Source organism: Bos javanicus, chromosome 4 (genome assembly GCF_032452875.1).
Source record: "Bos javanicus breed banteng chromosome 4, ARS-OSU_banteng_1.0, whole genome shotgun sequence".
Classification (NCBI taxonomy): domain Eukaryota; kingdom Metazoa; phylum Chordata; class Mammalia; order Artiodactyla; family Bovidae; genus Bos; species Bos javanicus.
Window position 1 is genome coordinate 107,435,708 of NC_083871.1, and position 27,913 is coordinate 107,463,620.

Genomic DNA, 27,913 nt, shown 5'->3' on the forward strand with positions numbered 1-27,913 from the left:
CCAAGTGACCCTGCATGAGGCCATCAACACCCAGGATTTTTAAAAATCTATATATTTTTGATTGGAGGATCACTGCTTTACAATGTTGTGCTGGCTTCTACTGTACATCAACATGAATCAGCCATAGGTGTACATAGGTCCCCTCTGTCTTGAACCTCCCTTCCACTTCCCACCCCATCCCACCCCTCTAGGTTGTCACAGGGCACCAAACACCCAGGATTTTAAAAAGCTGTTTGTTCGATTTATCTGTGGGTCTATATGAAGTGAAGTGAAGTCGCTCAGTCGTGTCCGACTCTTTGCGACCCCATGGACTGTAGCCTACCAGGCTCCTCCGTTCATGGGATTTTCCAGGCAAGAGTACTGGAGTAGGTTGCCATTTCCTTCTATATACTTCCTCCTATTTCTTTTGACTTTTCAACGAGACAGACCTTTCCCATCTCCCTCTATCCAGATCTATGGCCATCACAAAGGGCAGTTGTCAGGCAAGGAGCAGGACAACGAGATGCCCAAGACGATGGGCTCCAGCGTTTCCATGGACAGCAAGGACGAGGATCACTCTTCTAAATGTCAAGGTGACGGGGACAGGGGAATGGAGGTGTCTGGAGAGGAAAGAGGTACAGGGACTAGGGTAGTAACTCTGAAGACTCGTTGTGTATTTCTGACTCACGGTCCCCATCTGCACACCAAAGCCCTCCTCCAAGGAAAAGACACGGCTCCCATGTCCTTCTAACACTACCTTCCCACCATCCCTCCCACACAGCCCCAAGAAACCAGAGTTTAGAAGGGAATCAAGTAGCCAGAGAGGAATTGGACTCTGGTGCCTTCTGAAGGGCAGAGAGGTGAGAAGGAACTCAGGGAATGAGATGTACAGACCAGAGCCCTAGAGGCCCTCAGCTCCCAGCCCTAAGCCGCACACCCAGAGCAGCGACTGGTTACCTGCTCCTCTGTTCTTTCTTTTCCTAGATTGTATGCACCGCCTGGGACTTGTGGTGAGAAGAAAGTTAGGGGAAGACTGGATCTTTCTGGTGCTTCTGGGGCTCCTAATGGCTCTGGTTAGCTGGTGCATGGATTATGTCAGTGCCAAAATGCTTCAGGGTAGGTGTAACGTGGCCCTTTGCCCCCCTAGCCCTCCCCACACTGCGGTTGTTCTAGAGTTTCCACCTAGGGTAAGCTGGGGGAGCTTCGGGATGGTGCTCAGAGAAGAACAGGTGTGACGCTAGTCCAGGGACACCAGACCCAGATCCATTTTCCCTGTCCCTTTCTATCAGCCAGGCTGTGGGCACCTCTCTCGTAGGGTGACCAGCTTGTGCTAGTTTTCCGAGGGCTTTGCAGTTCGGGCAACTGGAAACATGTGGAGTCCCAGGAGCCCCTCGTGCCAGGGTAACAAGTGGCTGGGTGCCCACAGTCTCTAAGGAGGTGCCCTCACTGTGGTTTGCTGCACTGGGGTCCACTCGACTGCCCACAGGTGGTGGGAACTCGAATGGGTCATGTCACCTCCCCCAGCTCAGATCCCCCCACGAGTCCAGTGAGAATAGAGCCACTTCTGAGGTCCAGTGGGGACACTGGCCACTCGAGCATGGTCTTAGCACGGCTCTCCCCGCTGCGGGCGTCGGGGCGCTCCGACACGCGGTCCATCCTCGTAATACTGAGCCTGGACGCCTGTTTCCGCAGCCTACAAGTGGTCCTACTACCAGATGCAGCCCAGCCTGCCTCTGCAGTTCCTGGTCTGGGTCGGCTTCCCCCTAATCCTCATCCTCTTCAGCGCCCTCTTCTGCCAGATCATCTCTCCCCAGGCTGTCGGTGAGAATTTCCCAGATCCCACCTCGGCACGCTATCACCATAACCCACAGCATCTCAGGGGTCTGTAGACCTCGCACGCCCCTCCTCCCCTCCCTCCCAAGCCTGTTTTCCGCTTTGCCACTGTCCCGCTCTCCCCGCTCACCAACCCCCAACTCCCACCCCCGCCACCACAAGACCTCTCGCTCCATCCCCATGTCCACTGTCTGGATGTCCATCTACCTTTAACCTCCAGCTTAAACTTGCACATAATCACTTAAAACAACAACAACAACAAAACAACAACACGCTTTTAGGCTCTGGAATCCCTGAAATGAAGACAATTCTTCGCGGGGTGGTCCTGAAGGAGTATCTCACCCTTAAGGCCTTCGTGGCCAAGGTAGTGGCCCTGACCGCAGGACTGGGCAGTGGCATTCCTGTAGGGAAAGAGGTAAGACTCCAGTTTCTGCGGGGTGAGCTGGGCAGGCCCTCCAGCAGAGGGCGCCACAGAGTCTAGAGGGAGCTGGTGGGGGTGGGGAGGTTGGGACCATAGGGATTCCTAGGGTATCAGGGAAGGTCCTCACCCTGGGGCACAACGACAAAAAAACATCAGAGCTGGGAGTAGCTTAGAGCAGAGTCACCTTTGGGGCAATCACTACTGGCATCTGAGTAATTCTTGGTTCTAGGGGGCCGTCCTGTGCATTTGTAGGATGATTAGCAACCTCCCCAGCCTGTCCCTCCTACAAGCCAGCTGCAGCCACGCGTTATGACAATCGGAAAGTCTCCAGACATCGCCAGATGTCCCCTGGGGGCAGAATCTCCCCCAGCTGAGAACCACTGCCTTAGAGACAATCCAGACAAACCCTGTGAAAACTGAGACCTAAAAGAGGCTGTGCTTTTTTTTCAAGGTTACTTGTAACCTTGTAAGAAGTTACATGTAACTTCTTGCCCTGCTGCAACCAGAGTAATCTTTTAGAAATGGTATCAGAAATAACTGCCCTCTGGTTAGGAACTTCAAATAACTTTTCACTTCTTTTTTTTTTTCTTTTGGCCATTCAACATATGGGATCTTAGTTCCCCGACCGATCAATCCTACACCCCCTGTGGTGGAAGTACAGGGTCTTAAAACCACTGGACCACCCCGAGAAGTCCCTCCATTCCTTTCAAAATGAAGTCCAAACTTATTTCCCAGAGCCTGTGGTGATTAGGCTCCTCTCTGTCCTCCAAGGCTACTCCTCCTTCCGGTGCTGGAATGACAAGGCAGTTTCTGCCGCTCAGCCACCAAGTCTGCCCCCCTCCAGGTTCTTGTACTTGCTGTGCCCTCAGCCTAGAGCATTGTTCTACTGAGAACCCTTCTGCCTTCACGTCCATCAAGGCCCTACTCAGCTGTGACCTTCCCCACCCCACCCTTGTCTTTCCTCTCTCTCTTCTGGTGTTCAGCCACTCAGTCGTGTCTGACTCTTTGAGACCCCATGGACTGCAGCACGCCAGGCTTTCCTGTCCTTCCCTATCTCCCAGAGTTTGCTCAAACTCATGTCCATTGAGTCGGTGATGCCATCCAACTACCTCATCCTCTGTCGTCCCCTTCTCCTCCTGCCTTCAATCTTTCCCAGCATCAGGGTCTTTTCCAATGAGTCAGTTCTTCGCATCAGGTGGCCAACATATTGGAGCTTCAGCTTCAGCCTCAGTCCTTCCAGTGAATATTCAGGACTGATTTCCCTTAGGATGGACTGGTTGGATCTCCTTGTAGTGCAGAGGACTCTCAAGAGTCTTCTCCAACACCAGTTCAAAAGCATCAGTTCTTCAGCACTCAGCCTTCTTTATGCCCAACTCTCACATCCATACATGACCACAGGAAAAACCATAGTTTTGACTAGTCAGTTTCTTCACAGCCTCTAGAATTTTCTGAAATGATAATGTGCTGGGCATCACCTCCCTTCCTCCCTGGGTTGATCCTCTGCGAAGGCACAGCTTCTATCTTAGCTGTATTTCTAGCCCCTGGTGGTGTCCGGAGCAACCGATGTCTGTCCAAGAATGCCACCAAGCCCCCCCACCCGACCCCTGGCCCTGAGCCCTCGTCCCCCTCCTCTCTCCCAGGGCCCTTTTGTTCACATTGCCAGCATCTGCGCGGCCATCCTCAGCAAATTCATGTCGGTGTTCTGTGGGGTGTATGAGGTAAGGCTGAGAAGGGCAAAGGAGGTGGGGCTGTGCGCGCTGGCGGCCCGGGGCTGGGCTGCCTTGGCCGCGATGCTGAGCCGGGCACTGCGCTAATCCCCGCTCCCGCAGCCTGCATCCACGTGCCCCCGGCCCGCCTCTTCCAGCCACAGGATGCCGCTGTTTAAGCCCTTGCTGGTCCCTTGACACCCTCCCTCCCCTATCCGGCCCCTGCCTCAGGGTTGGGGGAGGTCGCACATGGTCCGCTCTGCCGCTGGCCACCATGTCAGTTACCCTCCGCGATTCCCTCGGGGGCCGCCCCGTCCCTTTGTAGTTCCTGGTCCTCCACCCCGCGTCTCGTGCGCTCCAGCCGCGCCCTAGCCCTCCACTGCCTCGTCCCCGCGCTCCTCTGTTGCAGACCGTGCCTGGGCAGCTTGACCTCCTGGTGTCGGCCTGCGCTGTGGGCGTGGGCTGCTGCTTCGCAGCCCCTGTCGGAGGCAAGTTTCACTTCCTCCCTATCCCAGTTGGCCTGAGGGGTTGTGGAGGGGGGTGCTCTCATAAGCTTTGGGGTGGGCTGGGGGTGAGGGACTGCTCGCGGAAGGGGGATGGAGGTGGGCTTTTCAGGGAGTGACCCTGAATCACATCCCGAATCACTCACTTTCTTAAACCAGAGAGCTGTGTGTTCTTTTAGAAGCAGCTGGCTCGCTCTTGCCATTTGCCAAAGCCCTTTCCTGTTAATACTTCTGGCCCCGATTGTCCCCAGCCCCCCTCTCTGGTGACCATTTAGGCTTACCTGCCTTCTGTAAATTTACCTAACCGGTTCATTTTCTATGTCTGGCTTTGCGCTATGAGATCAATTCCTGTTTGCCAAACTAACTGAGTTTCTCTTGGCCTGGGATGGCACTGGGGAGATGAGGTCCCTGTGATGGGTTCCCTGTGACTCAAGTCTCTCCTTCTCTGTCCCCCCTCCTTGCCTGTTTTCCTTCCTCTCCTGCCCGCCTTCCTCTCCCTGCCTCTCGACCTCTGTCTGTCTCTCCCCCTCTATCTGTCCCCTAGTAGCAGCCGTACTACTACACTGACATGCTGACGGTGGGCTGTGCCGTGGGAGTCGGCTGCTGTTTTGGGACACCTCTTGGAGGCAAGTGATATACCCGCTCCTGCATCAGTGCACTTGCCTGTTCTTGCTCCCAAAATGGTTACTGCCAGCATCCCCAAGTTTGAGTATTACCAGTTTAAACAAGGGTAAAGCCAGATAGCTTTTAGTGAGCATTTACTATGTGCCGGCAGTGTTCTAAAGACTTTACATCCCTTCCTGCCCAGAGCTGTATGAGGTTGATATTAAAGAGAGAGAGTATGTGACTTGCTGTTAGTAAGTGGGAGAACAAGGAAGGAAAACCGAGGTGGCCTCTGTGGGACCCCTACTTACATTGTGTTTGTGAGTGCTCAGTTGTGTCTGACTCTTTGCGACCCCATGGACTGTAGCCCTCCAGGCTCTTCTGTCCATGGGATTTCCCAGGCAGGAAAACTGGCATGGGTTTCCATTGCCATTTCCTCCTCCAGGGGCTCTTCTGGACCCAGGGACTGAATCCACTCACGTCTCTGTGTCTCCAGCATGGGCAGGCGGATTCTTTACCACTGTGCCACTCGGGAAGCTAGACAGCCTTTTGTATTGTTGGATATTTTTGCCCTTCACTTATTACACTTCTTACAGGGGACTTCTGTGTACATTTTTTTTCTTTTTTGCTCTTTAATCATTCATTTTTTTGGTTGTCATTTTTTAAATTGAAGTGTAATTGACATCTCTATCTAGTTGACATCTGTATGTATTTTCTTCTCCAAAAGAAGACTTACCTTTGCTTGTATCTTGTTAAGGGCATGGGAGTTTCAGTTCAATTCAGTCGCTCAGTTGTGTCTGACTCTTTGTCACCCCATGGACGGCAGCACTCCAGGCCTCCCTGTCCATCACCAATTCCTGGAGCTTACTCAAACTCATGTCCGTAGAGTTGGTGATGCCATCCAACCATCTCATCCTCTGTCATCCCCTTCTCCTCCCACCTTCAATCTTTACCAGCATCAGTGTCTTTTCAAATGAGTCAGTTCTTCACATCAGTTGGCCAAAGTATTGGAATTTCAGCTTCAGCATCAGTCTTTCCAATGAATATTCAGGACTGGTTTCCTTTAGGATAGACTGGTTGGATCTCCTTGCTGTCCAAGAGACTCTCAAAAGTCTTCTCTAACACCACAATTCAAAAGCATTAATTCTTTGGTGCTCAGCTTTCTTTATAGTCCAACTCTTACATTCATACATGACTACTGGAAAAACTATAGCTTTGAGTAGATGGAGCTTTGTTGGCAAAGTAATGTCTCTGCTTTTTAATATGCTGTCTAGGTTGGTCATAGCTTTTCTTCCAAGGAGCAAGTGTGTTTTCATTTCATGGCTGCAGTCACTATCTGCAGTGATTTTGGAACACAAAAAAATAAAGTCTGCCACTGTTTCCCCATCTATTTGCCATGAAGTGGTGGGACCAGATGCCATGATCTTAGTTTTCTGAATGTTGAGTTTTAAAACAACTTTTTCACTTTCCTCTTTCAGTTTCATCAAGAGATTCTTTAGTTCTTCTTCGCTTTCTGCCATAAGGGTGGCATTATCTGCATATCTGAGGTTATTGATATTTCTCCCGGCAAGCTTGTGCTTCATCCTGTCCAGCATTTCTTATGATGTACTCTGCATATAAGTTAAATAAGCAGGGTAACAATATACAGCCTTGAGTTGACATACTCCTTTCCTGATTTGGAACCAGTCTGTTGTTCCATGTCCAGTTCTAACTGTTGTGTCTTGACCTGCATACAGATTTCTCAGGAGGCAGGTCAGGTGGTCTGGTATCCCCATCTCTTGAAGAATTTTCCACAGTTTGTTGTGATCCACACAGTCAAAGGCTTTGGCGTAGTCAATAAAGCAGAAGTAAATGTTTTTCTGGAACTCTCTTGCTTTTTCTATGATCTAATGGATGTTGGCAGTTTGATCTCTGGTTCCTCTGCCTTTCCTAAATCCAGCCTGAACATCTGGAAGTTCATGACCTGTTGAAGCCTGGCTTGGAGAATTTTGAGCATCACTTTGCTAGCATGTGAAATGAGTGCAATTGTGCGGCAGTTTGAGCATTCTTTGGCATTGCCTTTCTTGGGAGTTTAAGTGGACCTTATTTAGGTTAATGTATGTGTGTGCTCAGTTGTGTCCAGCTCTGTGCAACCTCATGGACTGTGGCCTGCCAGGCTCCTTTGTCCACAGGATTTTCCAGCAAGAATACTGGAATGGGTTGCCATTTCCTCCTCCAGGGGATCTTCCTGACCCAGGGATGGAACCTATATCTTCTGCATTTCTTGCATTGGCAGGCAGTTTCTTTACCACTAGCACCACCTGGAAAGACATTTAGATGAATAGTCAGCTTTATTTTTATTTTGGGCATGCTGCACAGCATGCAGGATCTTAGTTCTCAGACCAGGGATTGAACCCGGCCCCCTCATTGGCAGTGCAGAATCTGAACCACTGAACCACCAAGCAAGTGCCAATGGTCAGCTTTAGATGAGGACTACAGATGAGAATTAAAGGCTCATTTTCCCTTGACTGCAATGTAAGTTGAGTTTAGCACTTTCCTACCGTTAAACAAAGGGCAACTTTTCAGACTTTTCCTTGTCCTGGATGACTAACAAGTGTGCATGGTCAGAGACAGCTGCTGTATCTGTTTATTTACTCATTGGTAACAGTTGTAACCAGATTAACAGAGCAAGGATTATATAGATCACTGGTTGGATTCATTGGTGATAAAAAAAGATACCATGTTAACAATTGGAGAAGCAGAATTGCAGGAAAAGCATCTGCTTCATAAATGCACCAGCTGTTAGAGGTATCTTTCAATTATGAAAATGTAGTCAGTCCTTTCATAGAAGAGTCTTCGGGAAACCAAGATGACTTGGCTCAGGAATGATACATGTATAAACATTAACAGTTAATGAAAATGTACCATGCTCACTTGAACTGATGCTAAAGCAACGCACACAGCATCAGGGACATGGGCTGGCAAACGAGCTAGCTGGCATCCTGCTTGCACTACTGTGGTCAGCTCTTGTCATTAAAGTCAGTGTCCCCGGCAGTGAAGGCTAGCCTGTTGGAATTTCTGCACAAGTTCATGTGTTCACACTACATTTATACCCACTCTCACCTTTATTGAGTCTTTTGCCTTATAAATCCAGAAGGTCTGAAGAACACTTTTAGAAGGTAGCATTTTTTGTTGTTTTGTTTTTAATCCAGATTCTTTTAAAGTGAAGAGAATATGATTTTTTTTTTTTTTGCGTAATACTAGAACTTCTGGGATGAATGAGGAAGGTTCTTCATGATCCTGTCTAGACACTGGGAGAGGCAAATAGTTAAGTTACATATAAAGCATGGCTCTTGACATAAGAAAATGTTAAGCATTGAAAAGTTAAAATGTTTTGTTTTTAGGATATTAGTAGTAAGTGGCAAATATTAAATGAACTTGCAGATAACCTTATTTGATAGCTATATTTTACAAATATGGATTAATTCTAAAAGAAAAAAAAATTAGTATTAGAGTAATTTATTCACTCTGTAGTCAACTCTTAATGCCTTACACTGATGAAATCTACTTCAACATTTGGCTGAAACGACTCCATATATGCCCTCTGCCGTGAGCAGAGGCAGCACCTCTGGGTGCTATGCTGGTTACTATGCTTGCAGGTACCCACAGCAGAAAGGGTAGACAGGAAGGCCAGCAGACCATCACAGCCCACTCAGAGAAGCATCCAAGTGGCAGCCTGGGCAAAGTGCAAAGAATATTCTGGAGAGAAGAAACAGCATTGCACAGTCAAGACATTCAGGAATAGAATGTCAATACATGAGCATTGCTAGAGGACACAGGGGAAGAAATGACAGGAAATGAGTCTGGACAGGTACCTGGGGGGTGATTCATGAAGGTCATCATAGGAAATGCTCAATAATGTCAGTTTCATTCATTCTCTAGGCTAGAGTTTGCCTGAATATGTTGTACAGAACACAGTTCATGGTGTTAGTAGACATAACATATAAACAGTGTTCCAAGATCAGATACGTTGGAAAGTACTGTGTTGAATAGATAGTTTTTTAAACAGGAAGAGTTCTCAGAACGTTCAATACGCTGACATGTCCTGTGAATATCCCATGTGTGGCTCAAAGACAGTATTTCCCACAGAATCCTTTTTGCAAGAACCCTCTTTAGGGAACTCGTAGTATCTCATGGACCCGACTTTGGGAAATGCTGTCGTGGGTGAAGGGGAGTCAGGGAAGAGTTTCAAACAAGATAGTGACACGGCCAGCTTTGGCCAGACAGAACTGGCCTGTGGATTAACAGGATTTATCCAGGATTAACAAGAAGACTATTGTCATAGTCCTGATGATGCTAGATGGTGAGAAACTGAACTGGGCAGAGGCAGAGGGGATAGAGAACAGGATGACATATAAGGGTGAGAGAAAAGAAAATGAATGGGACCTGGTGGCTGATTTATGTGAGGTTATGAAAGATAAGAAAGGAGGAGGAATCTAGGCTAACTCTGTTTTATAAGGAGGAACATGCGGTGGATAGTGGTATTGCAAGCAAGATAGGGAATATAGGAAGTGAAACAGGTCTAAGAGAGTTGATAAATTTCGCTTTGAATACATTGAGTTTGAAGTTCCTGCAACATCTCCAAGTGATGTTAAATAGGCAGCTGGCTTGCTGAGTCTGGAGTCCAGGAAAGCTCAGCTTCATGCTGAGCTGAAAGCATGGCTTTGTCAACCCGTGGGTTAGCATGGGGATGGTAGTTAAAGCTATTGGCATAAATGAGGTTGAAAAAGTGGATCTACGAGTCGCAAGAGTCAGAGACCAAGGCCTGTGGTGCCAGAGGAGGAGACAGAGAGGAGCCTCCAGGGTGGGAAAGAGAGCGACATTACGGAACCTAGGAGACCAGAGAGTTTCCAAATGCTGTTTGTGTTTTTTAATGCTTTGTTTCCTTTTAGCGGCACATTTTCTGTTTGGCTCAGGCAAATATGAAAATTCACTCTCGCTCCGAAGTACACAGTGACAGACTGTTACAGAACGTGTCCCAGAACTCGGGAAGGGAAATCTAGCCTAGGATTTCAAAAGCTGGTCGTCAAATATTCGTAAGTTGGATAGTTTACATTTTGAGCCAACTTTGGTTTTGTTCAGTTCAGTTCAGTTGCTCAGTTGTCTCTGACTCTTTGTTACTGGTGAAGAAAAGGAGCAGTTTGTTCTGCCTGATGCCCCCGACCTCCGACTCCCCAAATCCTCCTTCTAGGCCAAGAGAGCAGCTGCCAAACCTGATGAGATTTGGGGAGCGGGGCGGGGGCCAGGGGTGGTTGGCGAAGGGCTGTCCCTCAGATTCCCCGTTTTCTGAAATTCCACCCATCAATGATCCCTTGCTCTTTTTCTTCCTTCCCCTGTCCCCCATCTCCCCTCCTTCCCCTCCCCTCCTCTCTCCTCTCCTCTCCTCTCATCCATAGGACAAGGCTTTGAACCCTGATGATGTACCAGGCACATAGGTGTTAGGTGTTGGGAATCCAAAGAACCTTCAGTACCAGGGGGACCGCAGAGATGTAAATAGAGAACTACCTCTGAAAGTGCTAACACGTGCTGTGATGGCCCAAATTCCCAGAAAACAAGAAAAGGGAGGGACTGTTTTTACCTGCAGAGGGGGACTGGGGAATCCCAGAGAGGGGGGACTGGTTCCCAGAGAAGGGGAACCACAAGGTATCCTCTGCCCAAGTGCAGCAGCTGTTGCACCTGGCAGCAACCACTAGGCCACCCTCGCTGTGGCATAAATGACTTCCTATCGCCACTAACTGTCACCTGCAGCAGAAAGGGCTGGAATCCTGAGAAATCAAGAGACGTGACTTTTGGAACCTAGAACAGGGGGAAGGAAATGGCTCGGATATGAGAGGCCACCAGAAATGGGAAGCAGGTGGCATGGTTGCAGGGGGTGGAGGGGGCGTTCTTGGCCGACCAGTAGCCACAGAGAGCAAGGGACAGGAACCTGACCTAGTTCACAGTCTTTCCTGGGGCCAGGGCTCTTTCCACTCAGGCAGTTATAGGCTGCATTTCTTGTTTTCTGTCTTCAGCTCTGATAAAGATGAGGCTTAGCCAGGTGTTAGGTAATTCTGTTGTCAGTTTCCAGTTTGCATCTAATCACAGTCTTCTCCCCGATTCATGGTATGTGTAAAGATTATTTTCTTTGCATCTCTTGAGTCCTTTATGCCCTTGATAGCTTCCTTCCTTTGTTTCCACCAGCTCTTGCTATTTTTCTGTTTATTTACCTTCTCATTTCTGCTCCAGCATCTACTCTCAGAAACAGGGCAACTTAGGATTCTGAATTAGCTTGCCTTCTACCTCACCCTCCTTTCTTGAGCATAATGGTTTGTAACTTCTTTGAGCTTCTTGGTATCCTCCCCCCTGGATCTGGTCCTTTTAAGTCAGGTTTTTTACATTTTAATTAGAAAAAAATATTAATGAACCCTCTCTTGGAATACTGAGTACTGTCAGCTCTTACAAAGTCCCTTCCTTTTTGTTTTTCTTATTTCTTCCCTAAAAGTTGCAGGGTACATGACGCATGGGAGAAGGGAGGAGAGATTGCAGGGGTGGGGGCGTTATGGGGTAAATCTTGAGCTCTGCTTGGTACTCTGATGAGCACTCATTCTAGAAGCTTTCCCTCTTGTAACTTTTCTGCAGAAAATTTTCAGATCCCTGTGGATATCAGACAACCATGAATTCCACCCAGCCTTGATTTCAAAGGGGTGGAGCAGGCACAACCATCATGTGTTGTGGGTTACACCCCCCCGGTTGCCCATTTCTCTGTGTCTTGTTGAACCATCTCTCTAGTCTGCAAAAACTGCTAGCATGGGCAGGTATATGGTTTAGAGCATGGCACACTCCAAGAGACCATCCGTTCCCACTACTGCTCCCCCCTCGTGGCTCAAGGAGCCAAAGCTCCTGGGGTCCCCGGGGTGGGGGTATGGGGGAGAGCCTCACCCCTGGCCTGCACCTGACCTGACTTCCTTGCCCCGTAGGAGTGCTGTTTAGCATCGAGGTCACCTCTACCTACTTCGCTGTGAGGAACTACTGGCGAGGATTCTTTGCAGCCACGTTCAGCGCCTTTGTTTTCCGAGTGCTGGCCGTGTGGAACAAGGATGCTGGTAACATGGGAAGCATCATCTGGGAAGTGGGACAAGGCCCAGGGTATAGAGGCCAAAGGTACAGGTCGTGGAGTAGGGCTGTTGTTTAGTTGCCAAGTCGTGTCTGACTCTTCTGCGACCCCATGGACTGTAGCCCACCAGGCTCTTCTGTCCGTGGAATTTTCCAGGCAAGAATACTGGAGTGGGCTGCCATTTCCTTCTCCAGGGGATCTTCCTGATCTAGGCATCGAATCTGCATCTCTTGCCTTGGCAGGCAGATTCTTTACTGCTGAGCCGCCAAGGAAGCCCGTTTCTGCCAGTAGTGTTAGAAAAAAGAAATAGAAGAGGGGACAGTAGGTTTGGAGGAAACTTTAATCCTTAAGGCTGATGACCTTGGGTCCTCCTCGATGGCTTCTGTGACACTCCCACCATGACCTTGGCCTTTCCATCCTGTAGTCACCATCACAGCCCTCTTCAGAACCAACTTCCGAATGGACTTCCCCTTTGACCTGCAGGAACTCCCAGCCTTTGCGATTATCGGGTCAGTGGCTGCTCTGGGAGTGGGGTTGGGGGGGCGGGGCAGGGCTGGGGCAAAGCTTTGGATTGGAAAGGACCCAAGCTGGGAAGTTGGCGTGGGCATGGGTAAGGTGGAAACTGTTGGGGGGGAGGTGGGTAGAAAGGGCAGGTGGAGGCCTGGTATTTGCTTCCCTGCAGTGGCCAGGGCCGAGGGATGAGGGTTTCATTTCTGTATGGCTTACACCCTCAGGATTTGCTGTGGGTTCCTGGGAGCTGTGTTTGTGTACCTGCATCGCCAAGTCATGCTCGGTGTCCGAAAGCACAAGGTCCTCAGCCAGTTTCTGGCTAAGCAGTGAGTCACCGCCCTACCCGTTTACTCTCTGGTTTCTCCAAGAGTTCCTCCCTTTTAATCTTGGCGGAAGGCGTTAAATGCCTTTCAGTGGCTTGTGATAAAATATAGATGCCCGGATACCCTACTAGGGACGAGCAGTGTGGTTTCCCCTTTAAAGATTGCTTATTGGTGGAGAGAGTGCTCCGTCTAATGGCCTGAGACCACAGGGGAACGCCAGGAAACTTCAGATTTCCAGGGTGTGGCATCCACTGTGGGTTGATCCAATTAGGATGAGGATTAATTCTAAGTAATTAATCCTGTTTCTTTTCCAGCCGCCTGCTCTATCCTGGAATCGTCACCTTTGTCATCGCTTCCTTCACCTTTCCACCAGGAATAGGGCAGTTCATGGCCGGAGAGGTCAGCTCCAAGGGTGACCTTTGAGGGTGGGGGGTCAGATCACTGAGCACATGACTGAGACTAAACCAGGATGGGGCCACGTGGAAAAGAGGAAACAGCGGAGGTGACCCTCAGGCTTCGAGCATACGTGCTTTTGCCCACGGATGCCATCTCTCCCTGAGAAAAAAGAGGAAAGGGACCCATGAAAAATGAGACCGGGGAATCGGTTCTCTTTAAAAAAAATGGAAGCACCGAACATCCCTGCAGAACTGCTCCCTTTTGCTTCCTCCTCTCATAGCTGATGCCTCGGGAAGCCATCAGTACCCTGTTTGACAACAATACGTGGGTAAAACATATCGGGGACCCTGAGAGCCTGGGCCGGTCAGCTGTGTGGATCCACCCCAAAGCCAGTGTTGTTACTGTCCTCCTCCTCTTCTTCATCATGAAGGTACCTCTCCCTACACCCCTGACTCCCTGAGCTTCTGTTTTCAACCTACGAACCAGGGTTTGCATAACGGGTGTGTGTGTGTGTGTGTGTGTGTGTGTGTGTGTGTGTGTGTACTCCTTTGTATCTGACTCTTTGCGACCCCAAGGACTGTAGCCCACCAGGCTCCTCTGTCCATGGGATTTTCCAGGCAAGAGCACTGAAGTGGGTTGCCACTTCCTTCTCCGCATCTGTAGTCTCCTGCATTGGTAGGCAGATTCTTTACCACTAGTGCCACCTGGGAAGCCCTTTACCATCTGAGCCACTAGGGAAGCCCCTTTGCATAAGGTAGGGAAGGGTACAACTTGGCCTGGTCTTTGTCCAGCCTAAAAAGAAACAACTTGGAAATCAGAGCCTAAGTATTAATAAGTTGCTCATCTAGAAAACTGAACCAATATCTGGGTTAATGTTCCATTTATGTCAACTTCATGATGTCATAATTATTATAATCCTTCTAAAGGTTTCACTTGCTAAATTACTGAGACATTGCAGCCGCTGAGTAAATAGGGACAAGACAGAGCTTAAGCAATACAATAACTGTGTGAAGACCTTAGAAAAATTAACCAAATCTCTCCACATATTAGATAATTAGGTACTTCATCTCCAGCATCTGATTATCCATTTTCAGATGATTTGCATATCCATTTTTCTCCCAGTCTGGTAGATAATCTCTTCTCTAGGATTACAAAAGAGATAAAATATTTAAATCCATTTTATTAGTGACTATAAATAATTTTTACAATATTATTATTCTCTATTGAGGTAGCACAGAGAAGGCAATGGCACCCCACTCCAGTACTCTTGCCTGGAAAATCCCATGGATGGAGGAGCCTGGTGGGCTGCAGTCCATGGGGTCGCGAAGAGTCAGACACGACTGAGCGACTTCGCTTTCACTTTTCACTTTCATGCATTGGAGAAGGAAATGGCAACCCACTCCAGTGTTCTTGCCTGGAGAATCCCAGGGACGGGGGAGCCTGGTGGGCTGCTGTCTATGGGGTCACACAGAGTCGGACACGACTGAAGTGACTTAGCAGTAGCATTAGCATTGAGGTAGCGAGACTGTGAGGATTTTGCCATTCTTAAACCATTTTCTTCTAACTTCAGCTAGGAAACAAAAGCTGATCTCTTTTACTTACATTGGTTCTTTCTCATATCTTCCCGTCAAGGATCACATGGTTATAGAATTTTCAGTTACTGCCTTGTACAAGGTTATTTTTATTCCCACCCCTGGTTGTGACATCTGTTATAATTGCTGTTTGTCTTTTTCTGTCTTTTTGATGATTGCCTCATTATTAATAGTATGTCTTGTCTGAATAGCCCATGATTTTCCTGTATATATTTGGAGGAGAAAATGGCAATCCACTCCAGTATTCTCACCTGGAGAGTCCCATGGACAGAGGAGCCTGGTGGGTTCCAGCCCATGGGATCACAAGAGTCAGACACGACTTAGCGACTAAACCTTGTCTGAGTAGCCCATGATTTTCCTCTATATATTAGGGTTTTCATTTGATTTTTTTTTTTTAACAAATCCAAGTAACAATTCTATTTTAGTCTATAGCACAATTTTTTACATACATTTTAGTAGGTTTGACAGTACTTTGGGGGCAGACTTTAGATGAATCCACAAAAGTTGATATGTTTAAAATAGAATATACACAATAAAGCAAGAGGCATCTAGATGTTCAGAATCGTGCATAAGGAGTGTTCTGGTTGGTGTTATCACTGAATACCTTGCCTATTAAGAATTCACCCGCAAAAGGCAGTTCTTCGGTTCTTCATTCCCATGTAATTTGCCAAATTATAAAGAGTTCTGTCCACATTGAACTTTCATGTTTATTAAGTTATTCTTTTTTAAAGAGAACCTTTTTTTAAAAATTAGCTATTTTTGACTGCGCTGGGTCTTTGTTGCTGCACGTGGGGTTTCTCTAGTTGCAGCGAGTGGAGGCTACTGTCTGATTGCGGTATGCAACTTATTCTCGATACTTACTGTGAAACTCTATTTCCATAGGATATGCGTCACTAAGTTACATGGTAATAGCCATAGAGGGCTCTTTCGTCCATTTATTCAATAAGTGTTCTAATGCACCTACTGTGGGCCAAATATGTGATACTTGATTATTGATCTTTGGCGTATCCAATGCTTGGGGTTGGGAAAAGTTATTTAAAATTTTCTTCTTGGTTTTTTGCTGTTCATTTAATGTGCTTGTCAATGGTCTTATGATTAGAGATACCAAGCGCTTGACATACCAGGTTCCAACTCTGTCACTTGTTTTCAGGATTTGCTGTGGGCTTCTGGGAGCTGTATTTATGTATTCTGTTTCTTATTCCATTCCACATGGGCTAATTGGGCCTATGCCATCCATATTTTGCACACCCACTTTATTAATTAGATCATTTTCATTTCTTCCTTCAATAGATTTGATTTTTTTTTTAATCATAAAAGTTCTCAGTGTCTTGCTAGGGATATGATTTTTCATTATAGAGTTTATCTTCTCTCATTTATAAACCCCAGCTCCTTGTAATTAGCTGTTGAGCGTACACACCCATCTGCAGTAACCAAGTCCAAATTTTGATGGCATCTCAGAATTTTTTGTTTGATGATAATAATTCTGTTTTTGTGATACTCCTCTAGACTGAACTGCTTCTTTGGGATCATATATATTTTTGAAACATTAAGCGTTTGAAAATTTTGGGAGAAACAAAATTCTGTATATATTTTCAACATCTCCTTCACGCCTCGCCTCATTTCCCCAGATTCCCAAGCATATCTCTGGATCCCACTTTGCAGACTGAGGTTTATTCTGAGAAACCTACTTGGATTATATAGAAGGACTAAGCTGTATGTCACTCACTAATTTCTTACTTAATTACATCCTCATTAATGTCTACATATAAGAGAATCAAGAAAAGAAACTTGGGGCTTCCCTGGCAACTCGGTGATAAAGAATCTGCCTGCCAATGCTGGAGACACAAGTTTGATTCCTGCTCTGGAAAGATCCCACATGCCACGGAGCAAATAGCCCTGTGTACTACAACTATTGAGCCTGTGCTCTAGAGCCCAGGAGCTATAACTACTGAAGTCCAAGTGCCCAGGAACCTGTACTCCACAGTGAGAGATGAGAAGCGCATACACCACAACTAGAGAGAAGCCCTCGCTTGCCACACTAGTGAAAAACCCGAGTAGCAACGAAGACCCAGCACAGCCAATAAATAAATAATTTTTTTTAAAGAAAAGAAACTCACATTTCTTGGGCTATATTTCAAGCCCAATAGTTTTCAGCAGGCCTGTACTATTCTATAATATTTTAAATATAAAACCACCCGCTGCTATAAATCTATATTACCTAGTTATCACTGCTTCCAGTATCTTTACTCTCCTATCACTGGACATATAACCATACCCTTTTTATTTCCAAAATGTGGACAGTAAAGGTACCTAGCTACATTAAAACATAAAATTGACTAGAACTATTTTTCCAGTCTAATTTGAAATTTAGCCCATGCGGTCTTCTGGCAGTATCCGTGTTCACAGATAGGATTCTCAGTTCAGCTCTTTCGTAACACTGATGAAGGGAACTTCCATCTTCCCAATTTTAAGACATGGAAAGTTATCGTCTTGTTGTGAGTCTGGTGTGTCTCTAATGAGCATGAATATGATTACAACATCTCCATTTCCTTTTTAATGAGTCTAACGTTATTAGCTAGTATCATTGAGTTCTCAGTACAGCCTGAGGCTCTGGAGAATTCTTGCCTAATCTTCCTGTGCTTCCTCCTTGTGAAGCATCTAAAGAAAACACAATCTGTGAGAAGGGGTCTCTAGTTTCCCACTTCTCTAGAACTGGGGGCTTAAAATCTTGGGAGTAATTTGTGTTCCAGATCATTTGCCCTGCTTTTGGATTTTCCCTTTTGTGTGCTAACAACTCAAAAAGTTTGCTAGTCTCAAGCGTCCACCTCTGTGCTGCAGGAGTTGATAACTTTCAGCGTCCTGTGATGCTGAGCCTCTTCTTACGTGTATCTTGGAGGATAATCTAAAGTTCATCCTCTGAAATCAGACCCATTGGCCGCCTATTATCTGTATTACTGGAGCTTTCAGATTAACCTGAGCCTGCAAAATCCCTTATGGCTTTCATGTACTTATTCCAAAGAGATAGTACAGAATAGTTCAAGAGGTCTCCAAATGTTATGAGTCAGGATCCCTTAAGAAGCTTAAACTATCGGCAGCTAGAACTCCGTCTCCAGACAGTCCAGTGGGGTAGTCTTTGGTGATGTCTGCTCATCACGGTTCAAACAAGTTCCCCTGCAAGCATTACTGTTGGGTGTTTTAAGCAAATATTAGCTCTGAGAAGCTTTTCTGCTTTGTATGAATACTGTTTGACCTAACTCTTCTTTCTTTCCTTCCTTCCTGTCTACTTAACTTACCTTTCTACCTCCTACCTACCTACCCACCTACCTACATCCTGACCTGCATGTACTGAGCACTGTGCTGGGACTGAGAGAAGGCAGAGACAGGCAAACTCTTGTTACACACTCAAGGAATTTGCAATCTGCAACCCTCTTCATTTGTACATCTAACTCTGCTGTTCTCAACTTTGCTATTTTAAACAGTTCTGTTCTGACAATTGTAGAAGGAAATGACAACTCATTCAGGTATTCCTGCCTGGAGAACCCCATGGGCAGAGGGCAATAGTCTATAGGGTGGCAAAGAGTCGGACACGACTGAAGCGACTTAGCATGCACACGTGCATTCTGACAAATATGTATTTTGCCTGATCTCAGAGCTTCTGGGACAAAGGCTTCTCAGAGCCTTTATCATTGTCTTTTTTTAAATTTATTTTTAATTATGGGCAAATTGCTTTACGATGTTGTGTTGATTTCTGCTGTACATTTATCATTGTCTTCTGAGGTCAGCCCTGGCTCAAGGGAATCTCTCTAAGGTTCAGAAACTGAGAAAATTTATTTCTCATTAGTTTACAATAAAGTTGGTGCAGTTTTTCATCTTTGTGATCCCATGGGCTATACAGTCCATGAAATTCTCTAGGCCAGAATACTGGAGTGGGTGGCCTTTTCCTTCTCCAGGGGATCTTCCCAACTCAGGGATCGAACCCAGGTCTCCCACATTGCAGGCGGATTCTTTACCAGCTGAGCCACAAGGGAAGCCCATATTCGCAGCAGAATAGGCAAAAGAACTGAGAAATAGAATGGGGAAAAGACCAGTGATTGAACTTTTGAAATATCTGTAAAAGAAACAAAAATATGTGACATAATATAAAAATTAAGCAACAGGTTTACATATGACTTCCAAAATAAGTAAACCAATCTTAGAAAAAGGTCTGAAATGAATTTGGTAAAAGATGACAGCAGCTAAGGGTCAAAACAAATTACCAGGATAAAAATATGTACAACTGAAAACTGCACCAACTTTATTGTAAACTAATGAGAAATAAAGTGTCTCATTTTCTGAACCTTAGAGAGATTCCCTTGAGCCAGGGCTGACCTCAAAAGACAATAACAAATGTACGGCAGAAACCAACACAACGTCGTAAAGCAATTACACATATTACTTCCGCTAAAATCATCCCAGTTCCTTTTGGAATAATACCTTGGCCTTGGAGTTCTTTTTTATGACACTGGCTGGCTTAGCTGGCTCTCGCAATGTACTCTTGCAGGTTGGTCCGGACAGATCTGATTTTCTCATCTTTGTTGAAGGTGATTTGATGTTAAAGGAAAATGTTAAAGCAAATGGCTCAGGCAGGGCCATCTTCACTCCAGGCTCCCTTGTGAGGTTTACAATGTAGATGGCTTTGTAAATGACCCTCCTGAAGCTAAGTCAGTCACACAGTAAATCACTATGACTTGAAGGTGTCTGTCGCTTGGAAATGAGGCTCTTTTTCGGAAACATAGTCTGGCCAGGAAAAGATATCCTGCAGGTTCAAGAGCTTCAGGCTGCTCTGCTGAGGTGACCTTTTGGGGTTAAGAGGATACAGTGGGCTAGGACCCTTTGGGGGCAGTGACAGAGGAGTCCCCTGGGGCCCCAATCCTTGTTTTGATTATCTAAAGGCAAATATTCTCACTCCAAGTAGGAGCGATTTGGGTTAACTGCCTGGAGGAACCTTCTTATAATGTTGTCTTTGGTGATATCTTAGCCTGAGTGCTCCATGCTTTTTTTGGTTCTGGGGGAAGGTGACAGACAAGATGACTTCCAGAAGGATTAGCTCTCCCAGGATTTCTGTACCTCTTGGAACAAGAAGCAGGAAAGAAGGGGGTTGTGAGTGTGTGTGTGTGTTGGGCACAGTCTGGAGGGTGCGCTGACGCCTCTTTTTACCCCAGTTCTGGATGTCCATCGTGGCCACCACCATGCCCATACCCTGCGGAGGATTCATGCCTGTGTTTGTGCTCGGTAAGTTCTGATGAGAAGCCTGGGACCTTACTGGTGGTTCAAGCTAGGGTACTGTGAAAATAAGGAAAGGCCTGGAATGCTGGGGGCTTGTGTTCAGTGTTAGCACCCAAGGAGGCATTGGCTCTTAAAAAATGGAGGATAAAGAACTTGGATCTCTCAACACCTGCCTTCCTTTGGTCTCTCCCTAGGAGCTGCATTCGGAAGGCTAGTAGGAGAGATCATGGCCATGATTTTCCCAGATGGTATCTTATTTGATGACATCATCTACAAGATCCTACCTGGGGGCTACGCAGTTATTGGTAAGCCACATTCCACCCTCCTGTAATCCTGGACACCCACACTCAGACTCTCCCATGACACCTGCATTCCAGGCTATACAATAACAGTCTTCATTTAATGCTATTTAATTCAACTTTTATTTAAATAATCAGCCCTTGGCTCTGACTCTAATTAGCTCTCATTAAACATCTCTGAGCCTCCGTATTTCTTCACACAGAATAGGGATTTCAGGGATTAAATGAGATAATAAGGATGAGAACACCCAGGATTGCCTCTGAGTGTTTGGTAAGGGCTTTTTCTTTTTCTCCAAAGAATCGTGGAAAGAACAGTGTTTGTGACTGGCTCGAATACTCCTACCTGCTGGTGTGCTCACATTGACGAGACTTAGGAGCCTATGACTAAGAGCTAAGAAATGTGGGCTGTGGTCTCATCCCCACCTCTTGTCACTAGATGACCATGGGGCAGATTACCTGCCTTTCTGCACTTTAGTTTCTTTATTCTAAAATGACTTCTGAGATGTCTGACATTTTGAGAGTCTGAGATTATCTTTTTCCATTACATGTATGGTCCCTTCCACCCAAAAACCATGTCTAACAAAATGACTAGGATATTCCCTAGAATTATTATGCTTCCTCCTTCACTCTCCTCTTTATTAAACTCCCATGGCATCTAAGGCCACACTTCCCTTTGATATAGAAGAATTAATCAGCTTTATAGAACATCCGGTGACCTTAGTCCCCCATCACAGTTTTGTACAAAAACTTCTTGCATCTGCTATTATTCCCTATCTTCACGCCTCTCATATCCCTTCAACCTCTCTGGTAGACATTTCCCTTAGCATGCATGCATGCTATGTCACTTCAGCCACGTCCGACTCTTTGTGATCCTATGAGTAGCCCACCAGGCTCCTGTGTCCATAGGATTCACCAGGCAAGAATACTGGAGTGGGTTGCCATGCCCTCCTCTAGGGGGTCTTTCTGACCCAGGGATCAAACCTATGTATTCTGTAGTTCCTGCATTGGCAGGTGAATTCTTTACCACTGAGCTACCTGGGAAGCCCATGTATATATATATATATATATATATATATATATATATATATATAGGCTTCTATATTGGATATATACATCAGTTCAGTTCAGTTCAGTTGCTCAATCGTGTCCGACTCTTTGCGACCCCATGAATCGCAGCACGCCAGGCCTCCCTGTCCATCACAAACTCCCGGAGTTCACTCAGACTCAAGTCCATCGAGTCAGTGATGCCATCCAGCCATGTCATCCTCTGGCTGTGTTAATGTTCTATAGTATATTGCATGCACTATCCAGTAAAACCATTCCTCCTGATCTTTATCTTTTGTGACTTTTTCTTACTCTATTTTCATGTATGGCTTCCCCAGCATCTTTTCTCATAGCATATCTTCCCATGTTTAAATAAGAAATAAAGTTCATGTACTAGGGACTCTTTGGCTGATGGGAAATCATAACCAAAAACAAGTAAGACAGATTCTATCTTCAAAGAGCTTATGGAATCATAATGTTTTAGATCTGCAAGGGCCTTAGAACTTATCTAATGACCCCTTTCGCCTTAGAGATGAGAGAATGGGGTTCCAGATGGATTAAGTTCTTCTCATACCATTGAGAGATAGAATCAGGATCTCATTGCTCCAAGCCCACAGCACGATTCTTGGGTTTTGAATCTGCTCATAAATTGTTGGCATCAGAACCTGAGGCCCAAAATAAATGTTGTAAATGGGTTTTTAAAAATGCTCAGTTAAGAGTGATCCAATTGTTTAAAAGCAAGGAACAGATAGCACATCACTATATTTTATAAATGAAAATTTGGACACACAAAATTTTTTAAGTTGCCAAAGGTCGTAGAATGAGATCAAAATGATTTTCTAACAGCTCAGCATTCTAGCCCCTACTTGACACAGGGTCATCTCAGGAGTGCTGGCACTGCCCGGGGTCACATCCCCTCACCCTGTGTCACACCCATCACCGCCCCCTCTACATAGCCACCATGCCAGGAAAGGCAGCCCTAACGCAGGGTGCACATCTGTGTCTGATTCCAGGAGCAGCAGCACTGACTGGCGCGGTGTCCCACACAGTCTCCACGGCCGTGATTTGCTTCGAACTAACGGGTCAGATTGCACACATCCTACCCATGATGGTGGCTGTTATCTTGGCCAACATGGTGGCTCAGAGCCTGCAGCCCTCCCTTTACGACAGCATCATCCAGGTCAAGAAGCTACCCTACTTGCCTGACCTTGGTTGGAACCAGCTCAGGTCAGGGGCACCAGCTGGAATTAGTTCAGATCTGATGGGGTGGGGGTGGGAGGTTCTGAGATTGAGAATGAGGTTAGGGTTGATGTCTGGATGCACTGCTTTTTTTACTTATTTTTATATTCCCGTGTACTTAATAATTTTAAGAGTGATCAAATGCATGGTGAAGACCTCATGGGAGGAGTGAAGGGACAACCAAGGACAGGCACATATGGTGGGGCTAACCTCCCCGGTGCTTTCTCCCTCCATAGCAAATTTACAATCTTTGTTGAGGACATCATGGTACGGGATGTGAAGTTTGTTTCAGCTTCCTGCACATACGGGGAGTTGCGAAACCTGCTCCAGACCACCACAGTCAAGACTTTACCACTGGTTGAATCGAAAGGTCAGTGGGAGGGAAGGAAGCAGATTCCTGGGCTAGTGACCTGAACAAAGGCGCCACAGAAGTGCAGGCAGTACTGGGGTGAGCGCTTGTCTGTAGGGGCCACCCAGTCTGCTACAGGCCACCTGGCCCCTGCTCCTTAGCGAACATGATCCATCATCTTCAAGGAAGGAAAAGCACAGACCACAATGCAGGAAGACAGTTAAAAATCCAGTGAAAGAAATACAGTTGATTCTCATTATTCCTTGTAGTTATGTTCTAAAAACTTGCCATGAACACTGAATTAGGGATACTGTACTTACGAACCTTGTAGTTCAGCTGGCAAAGAATCTGCCCTCAATGCGGGAGACCTGCGTTCGATCCCTGGCTTGGGAAGATCCCCTGGAGAAGGGAAAGGCTACCCACTCCAGTACTCTGGCCTGGAGAATTCCATGGACTGTGTAATCCATGGGGTCGTAAACAGTCGGACACAACTGAGCGACTTTCACTTCACTGAACCATTGCTCCCAAAGGAAATTCAAGGTGAAGTTCCTGCAAGCCTCTGGTCACATTTTCTTCAAGTAGTCAAAGCAGCTGGCGAAGGCAATGGCACCCCACTTCAGTACTCTTGCCTGGAAAATCCCATGGACGGAGGAGCCTGGTGGGCTGCAGTCCATGGAGTCGAGAAGAGTCGGACACGACTGAGCGACCTCACTTTCACTTTTCACTTTCATGCATTGGAGAAGGAAATGGCAACCCACTCCAGTGTTCTTGCCTGGGGAATCCCAGAATGGGGGAGCCTGGTGGGCTGCCGTCTATGAGGTCGCACAGAGTCAGATATGACTGAAGCGACTTAGCAGCAGCAGCAGCCAAAGCAGCATACACTTGTCTTAAATGGGTTTCTCCTTGCGTGTGTGCTAAGTTGCTTCAGTCATGTCTGACTCTTTGTGACCCTGTGGACTGTAGCCTGCCAGGCTCCTCTGTCCATGGGATTCTCCAGGCAAGAATACTGGAGTGGGTTGCCATGCCCTCCTCCAGGGGATCTTCCTGACCCAGGGATTGAACCCATGTCTCTTACGTCTCCTTCATTGGCAGGCGAGTTCTTTAATAGTGCCACCTGGGAAGCCCTGTGTTTCTCCTTAAAGACAACTTATTTCATATCTGTTGTTAATTCATTAACTTGGAACTCACCACGACCAACAGCACGATAGCTCATGGCTAAATAAAGCTTATCTAACACATGTATTTTCTCCATAAGGCACATCAAAGCCTTCTTGCTTGGGGTCAATTGTAAACAACAAAATCACCATCATGAAACACAAGAATATAAAAATCATGGCATTCAATGGATCATGAAAGGAACACTTGTGAAGCTAGAGAAAAAAAAAAAGGCAGCGTTTCACTCTGTTCAGACTCAACTGGGAACATGTGTGTGGGGCAGCTCAGATCTTTTGCTGCTTTACATGTGCTGTGAATGATGGGGAAAGCACAGCATGTATTGATTTTGGGTTACAAATATACTTGAGCCAGTGGGTGAATTCACAAATAGGTAATGGTAGTGGTTTAGTTGCTAAATCGTGTCTGGCTCTTGCAACCTCATAGGCTGTAGCTCACCAGACTCCTCTGTCCCTGGGATTCTCCAGGCAAGAATACTGGAATGGGTTGCCATTTCCTTCTCCAGGGAATCTTCCTGACCCAGGGATTGAACCTGGGTCTCCTGCATTGTAGGTGGATGCTTTATTGACTGAGCCATCAGGGAAGCCTTCACAAATAGGGAATCTGTGAATAATGAGGCTCAGCTGTAAATCTTACACCCCCTGAGGTGGCTGTCTTTGCCCCATAGCTAAATGACAGCTGTTCTTTAATACCCAATTTAAGGAGCAGATGAGACTGTTCCATGCGAAGGAGTAAACATCTTTGATAAGTAGTGATTTCACCTCCTTCACCATCCTTTCTGCCCACCTCTGACACTTAATCTTGCTTCGTATTACTTCTTACTGTGGTTTCTATATCCATGTCTTATCTTCTTCACTAGATTCGGTATCCTTTGAGGGCTGAGACTATAACATCTGTCTCCCTCAGACTTCTTCCTTGTAGGTATTTACCAGATATTAAATAAATAGTTGTCTAATGTTTGAATTAGTGTAATGGAATCATAGGGCCATTTGAAGCCATTTAAATTGTCAGTTCTAATTTTAGATGATTAGAATATCCAAATTACCTTAGTTTTAATATTTTCCCAAACCCCAAATGCCTTTCAGTGGCCTCTAAAGCAGTGGCTCCTCATTGGAACAGGGATACGGCTGGTGGGTTGCAGGGTTTTAATAGTAATGACTAATTCTTAACAGTGGTAAAGAACCTGCCTGCCAATGCAGAAGACATAAGAGATGCAGGTTCTATCCCTGGGTCAGGAAGAACCCCTGGAGGAGGGCACAGCAACCCACTCTATTATTCTTGTCTGGAGAATTCCATGGACAGAAGAGCCTGGCGGGCTACAGTCCTTAGGATCTTACAGTCAGACAGGACTGAAGCGACTCAGCACAGCACACAGCATGAGACTAACAGAAAGATTTATCTCAATAACACTGCCTTAATCTTGGGCTTCTCAGGCAGTGCTCGTGGTAAAGAACCTGCCTGCCAATTAAGGAGATGTAAGAGACATGGGGGTCTATCCAAAAGATGTGGGTTTGATCCCTGGGTCAGGAAGATGCCCTGGAGGAGAGCGCATGGCAACCCACTCCAGTATTCTTGCCCCGGAAATCCCATGGACAGAGGATCTTGGCAGGCTACAGTTCACAGGGTTGCAAAGAGTCTGAAGTGACTTAGCATGCATACAATCTTATGGCCTTAGAATGCAATGAAAATGTTAATGATAGTAATGGAATTCTAATAAATATAAAAGAACTTTTCCTGGAAAAGGAGGCATTATGTCTATGCCTAGAAGGACCCAGAGTATTTTAGTGATTAAACATCAGATATCCTTGTGGCCTTTTTTCAAAGTATTGGGTTGGCCAAAAAGTTCATTTGGGTTTTTCCATAAGATGATACGGGCTTCCCTAGTGACGCAGATGGTAAGAATCTGCCTGCAATTCTGGAGGCCTGGGTTCAGTCCCTAGATTGAGAAGATCTCCTGGAGGAGGGCCTGGCATCCCACTCCAGTATTCTTGCCTGGAGACTCCCATGGACAGAGGAGCCTGGCAGGCTACAGTCCATGAGGTCACAAAGAGTCGGACACAACTGAGCGACTAAGCATAGCACACAGCACATAAGATGATACAGAAAACCCAAACAAACTTTTTAACCAGCCCAATATAGTCCCATCTCAGTGTGAATGGCTTTTAACATGTCTTCTTTTGGAGACAGGGTTGATGAGCCTATTTTAATACCTAGTTCACCTGTTTGCAAACTGTCTATGTAAGGGCTGCATCAAAATAAGTACAAATTAGCACCAGTTAATATACTCTCATGGAGAAGGAAATAGCAACCCACTCCATTATTCTTGCCTGGGAAATCCCACGGACAGGGGAGCCTGGTGGGCTATAGTCCATGGAGTCCCAAAGAGTCAGACACGACTAAATGACTAAACAGTAATAATGTACTCTCAATTGGGTCCCTAAGTGCTAAATGGGTGAAATAAAAAGGACTGAGTGAGGTCAATCCTGAAAGACTTTGAAAATGAGTTTTTAGGAAGAGAGGGTAAGAGCTGAAAAGAGTCGGGAGCTGGACTGAGTCCCTGACTCCATCCTGCGGAGAGAGGGGCCAAGGGGGTGATCGAGCTACCCTCAGGCCAAGCCTGGGTCTCCCCTAGATTCAATGATCCTGCTGGGCTCCGTGGAGCGGTCAGAACTTCAGTCCCTCCTGCAGCGTCACCTGTGTCCCGAGCGAAGGCTGCGGTTGGCCCAGGACATGGCGAGGAAGCTGTCCGAGCTGCCCTTCGACGGGAAGGTGCGGCCGGCTAGGGGGCGCTCTGGTGTCTGGCCCCAGGGTCGACCCGAGTCCTTTGCCTTTGTGGATGAAGATGCAGATGAGGATCTCTATGGGAAGCCCGAGGTAAGAAGGCTGGGAAGGGTCAGGGGAGCGGGACAGATGGGGCAAAGGGAAAACAGGAAGAGAGAGGATTGATGATGATCATTGACAAAGTCTAAGACATCAGTGCCCCTGTGTCCAGGGACTGAAGATGAGGTTGCAAATTTTGGAGCCACGAGAACCCAGAGAGCTTTGAGGACTTCTGAACTGGAAAGAACAAGGGTGTTAGATAGGTTTCCCAGGACACCAGCTGGTACAGACAGGACGAGGTAGCCTCTTCTCTAGGACTGAGAATTTTTACTTTTCTCTCCAGATGCCTCCTCTTCATCCTTCTCACCCCCTTCCTACTGATCCACTGCCCCCCGAAGAGCCCAATGGGCCCCTGCCCAGCCACAAACAGCAGCTAGAAGCACTGGAGTCTACAGGTAAAGATTCTCCCATCATGCACCTCACCCTTGCCTCACACCTTGTGGGTTGTCTCTGCGTGCTCCTCAACCTAAGGGCTGCTATTATGAGGAGGGATTAGGCCAGGGGATGGTGGGAGGGGATTTCTGTTCTTTGAGTCCAATGTTACTGTCCCAAAGTGGGGGGGGGGGGCAAGGGCTGGATTAGGAGAGTGGGAAAGGGGAGGTCCTATGGAGGTGAGGCACCTAGAAATGCAGACCTGTTGTGACAAAGTATCAGGACCGCTTGGGG

General features: G+C 46.6%; 1 protein-coding gene across 2 annotated transcripts in view; it reads left to right on the top strand.

Moving 5' to 3' along the window:
- CLCN1 (chloride voltage-gated channel 1) overlaps nt 1–27,913 on the top strand; it is a 37,479-nt gene that overhangs the window by 3,014 nt on the left and 6,552 nt on the right. The window contains exons 2-18 of one of the 2 annotated variants that reach the window (XM_061414991.1): nt 452–572; nt 964–1,095; nt 1,672–1,800; nt 2,094–2,227; nt 3,874–3,951; nt 4,990–5,068; nt 12,041–12,166; nt 12,602–12,686; nt 12,912–13,013; nt 13,325–13,409; nt 13,687–13,836; nt 20,200–20,269; nt 20,458–20,568; nt 22,620–22,833; nt 23,082–23,215; nt 27,000–27,241; nt 27,531–27,642. In XM_061414991.1, coding sequence (XP_061270975.1) covers nt 452–572; nt 964–1,095; nt 1,672–1,800; nt 2,094–2,227; nt 3,874–3,951; nt 4,990–5,068; nt 12,041–12,166; nt 12,602–12,686; nt 12,912–13,013; nt 13,325–13,409; nt 13,687–13,836; nt 20,200–20,269; nt 20,458–20,568; nt 22,620–22,833; nt 23,082–23,215; nt 27,000–27,241; nt 27,531–27,642 — 2,104 coding nt within the window. The remainder of the gene's footprint in view (nt 1–451; nt 573–963; nt 1,096–1,671; nt 1,801–2,093; nt 2,228–3,873; nt 3,952–4,989; nt 5,069–12,040; nt 12,167–12,601; nt 12,687–12,911; nt 13,014–13,324; nt 13,410–13,686; nt 13,837–20,199; nt 20,270–20,457; nt 20,569–22,619; nt 22,834–23,081; nt 23,216–26,999; nt 27,242–27,530; nt 27,643–27,913) is intronic. The other variant, XM_061414992.1, reaches the window with a different exon arrangement.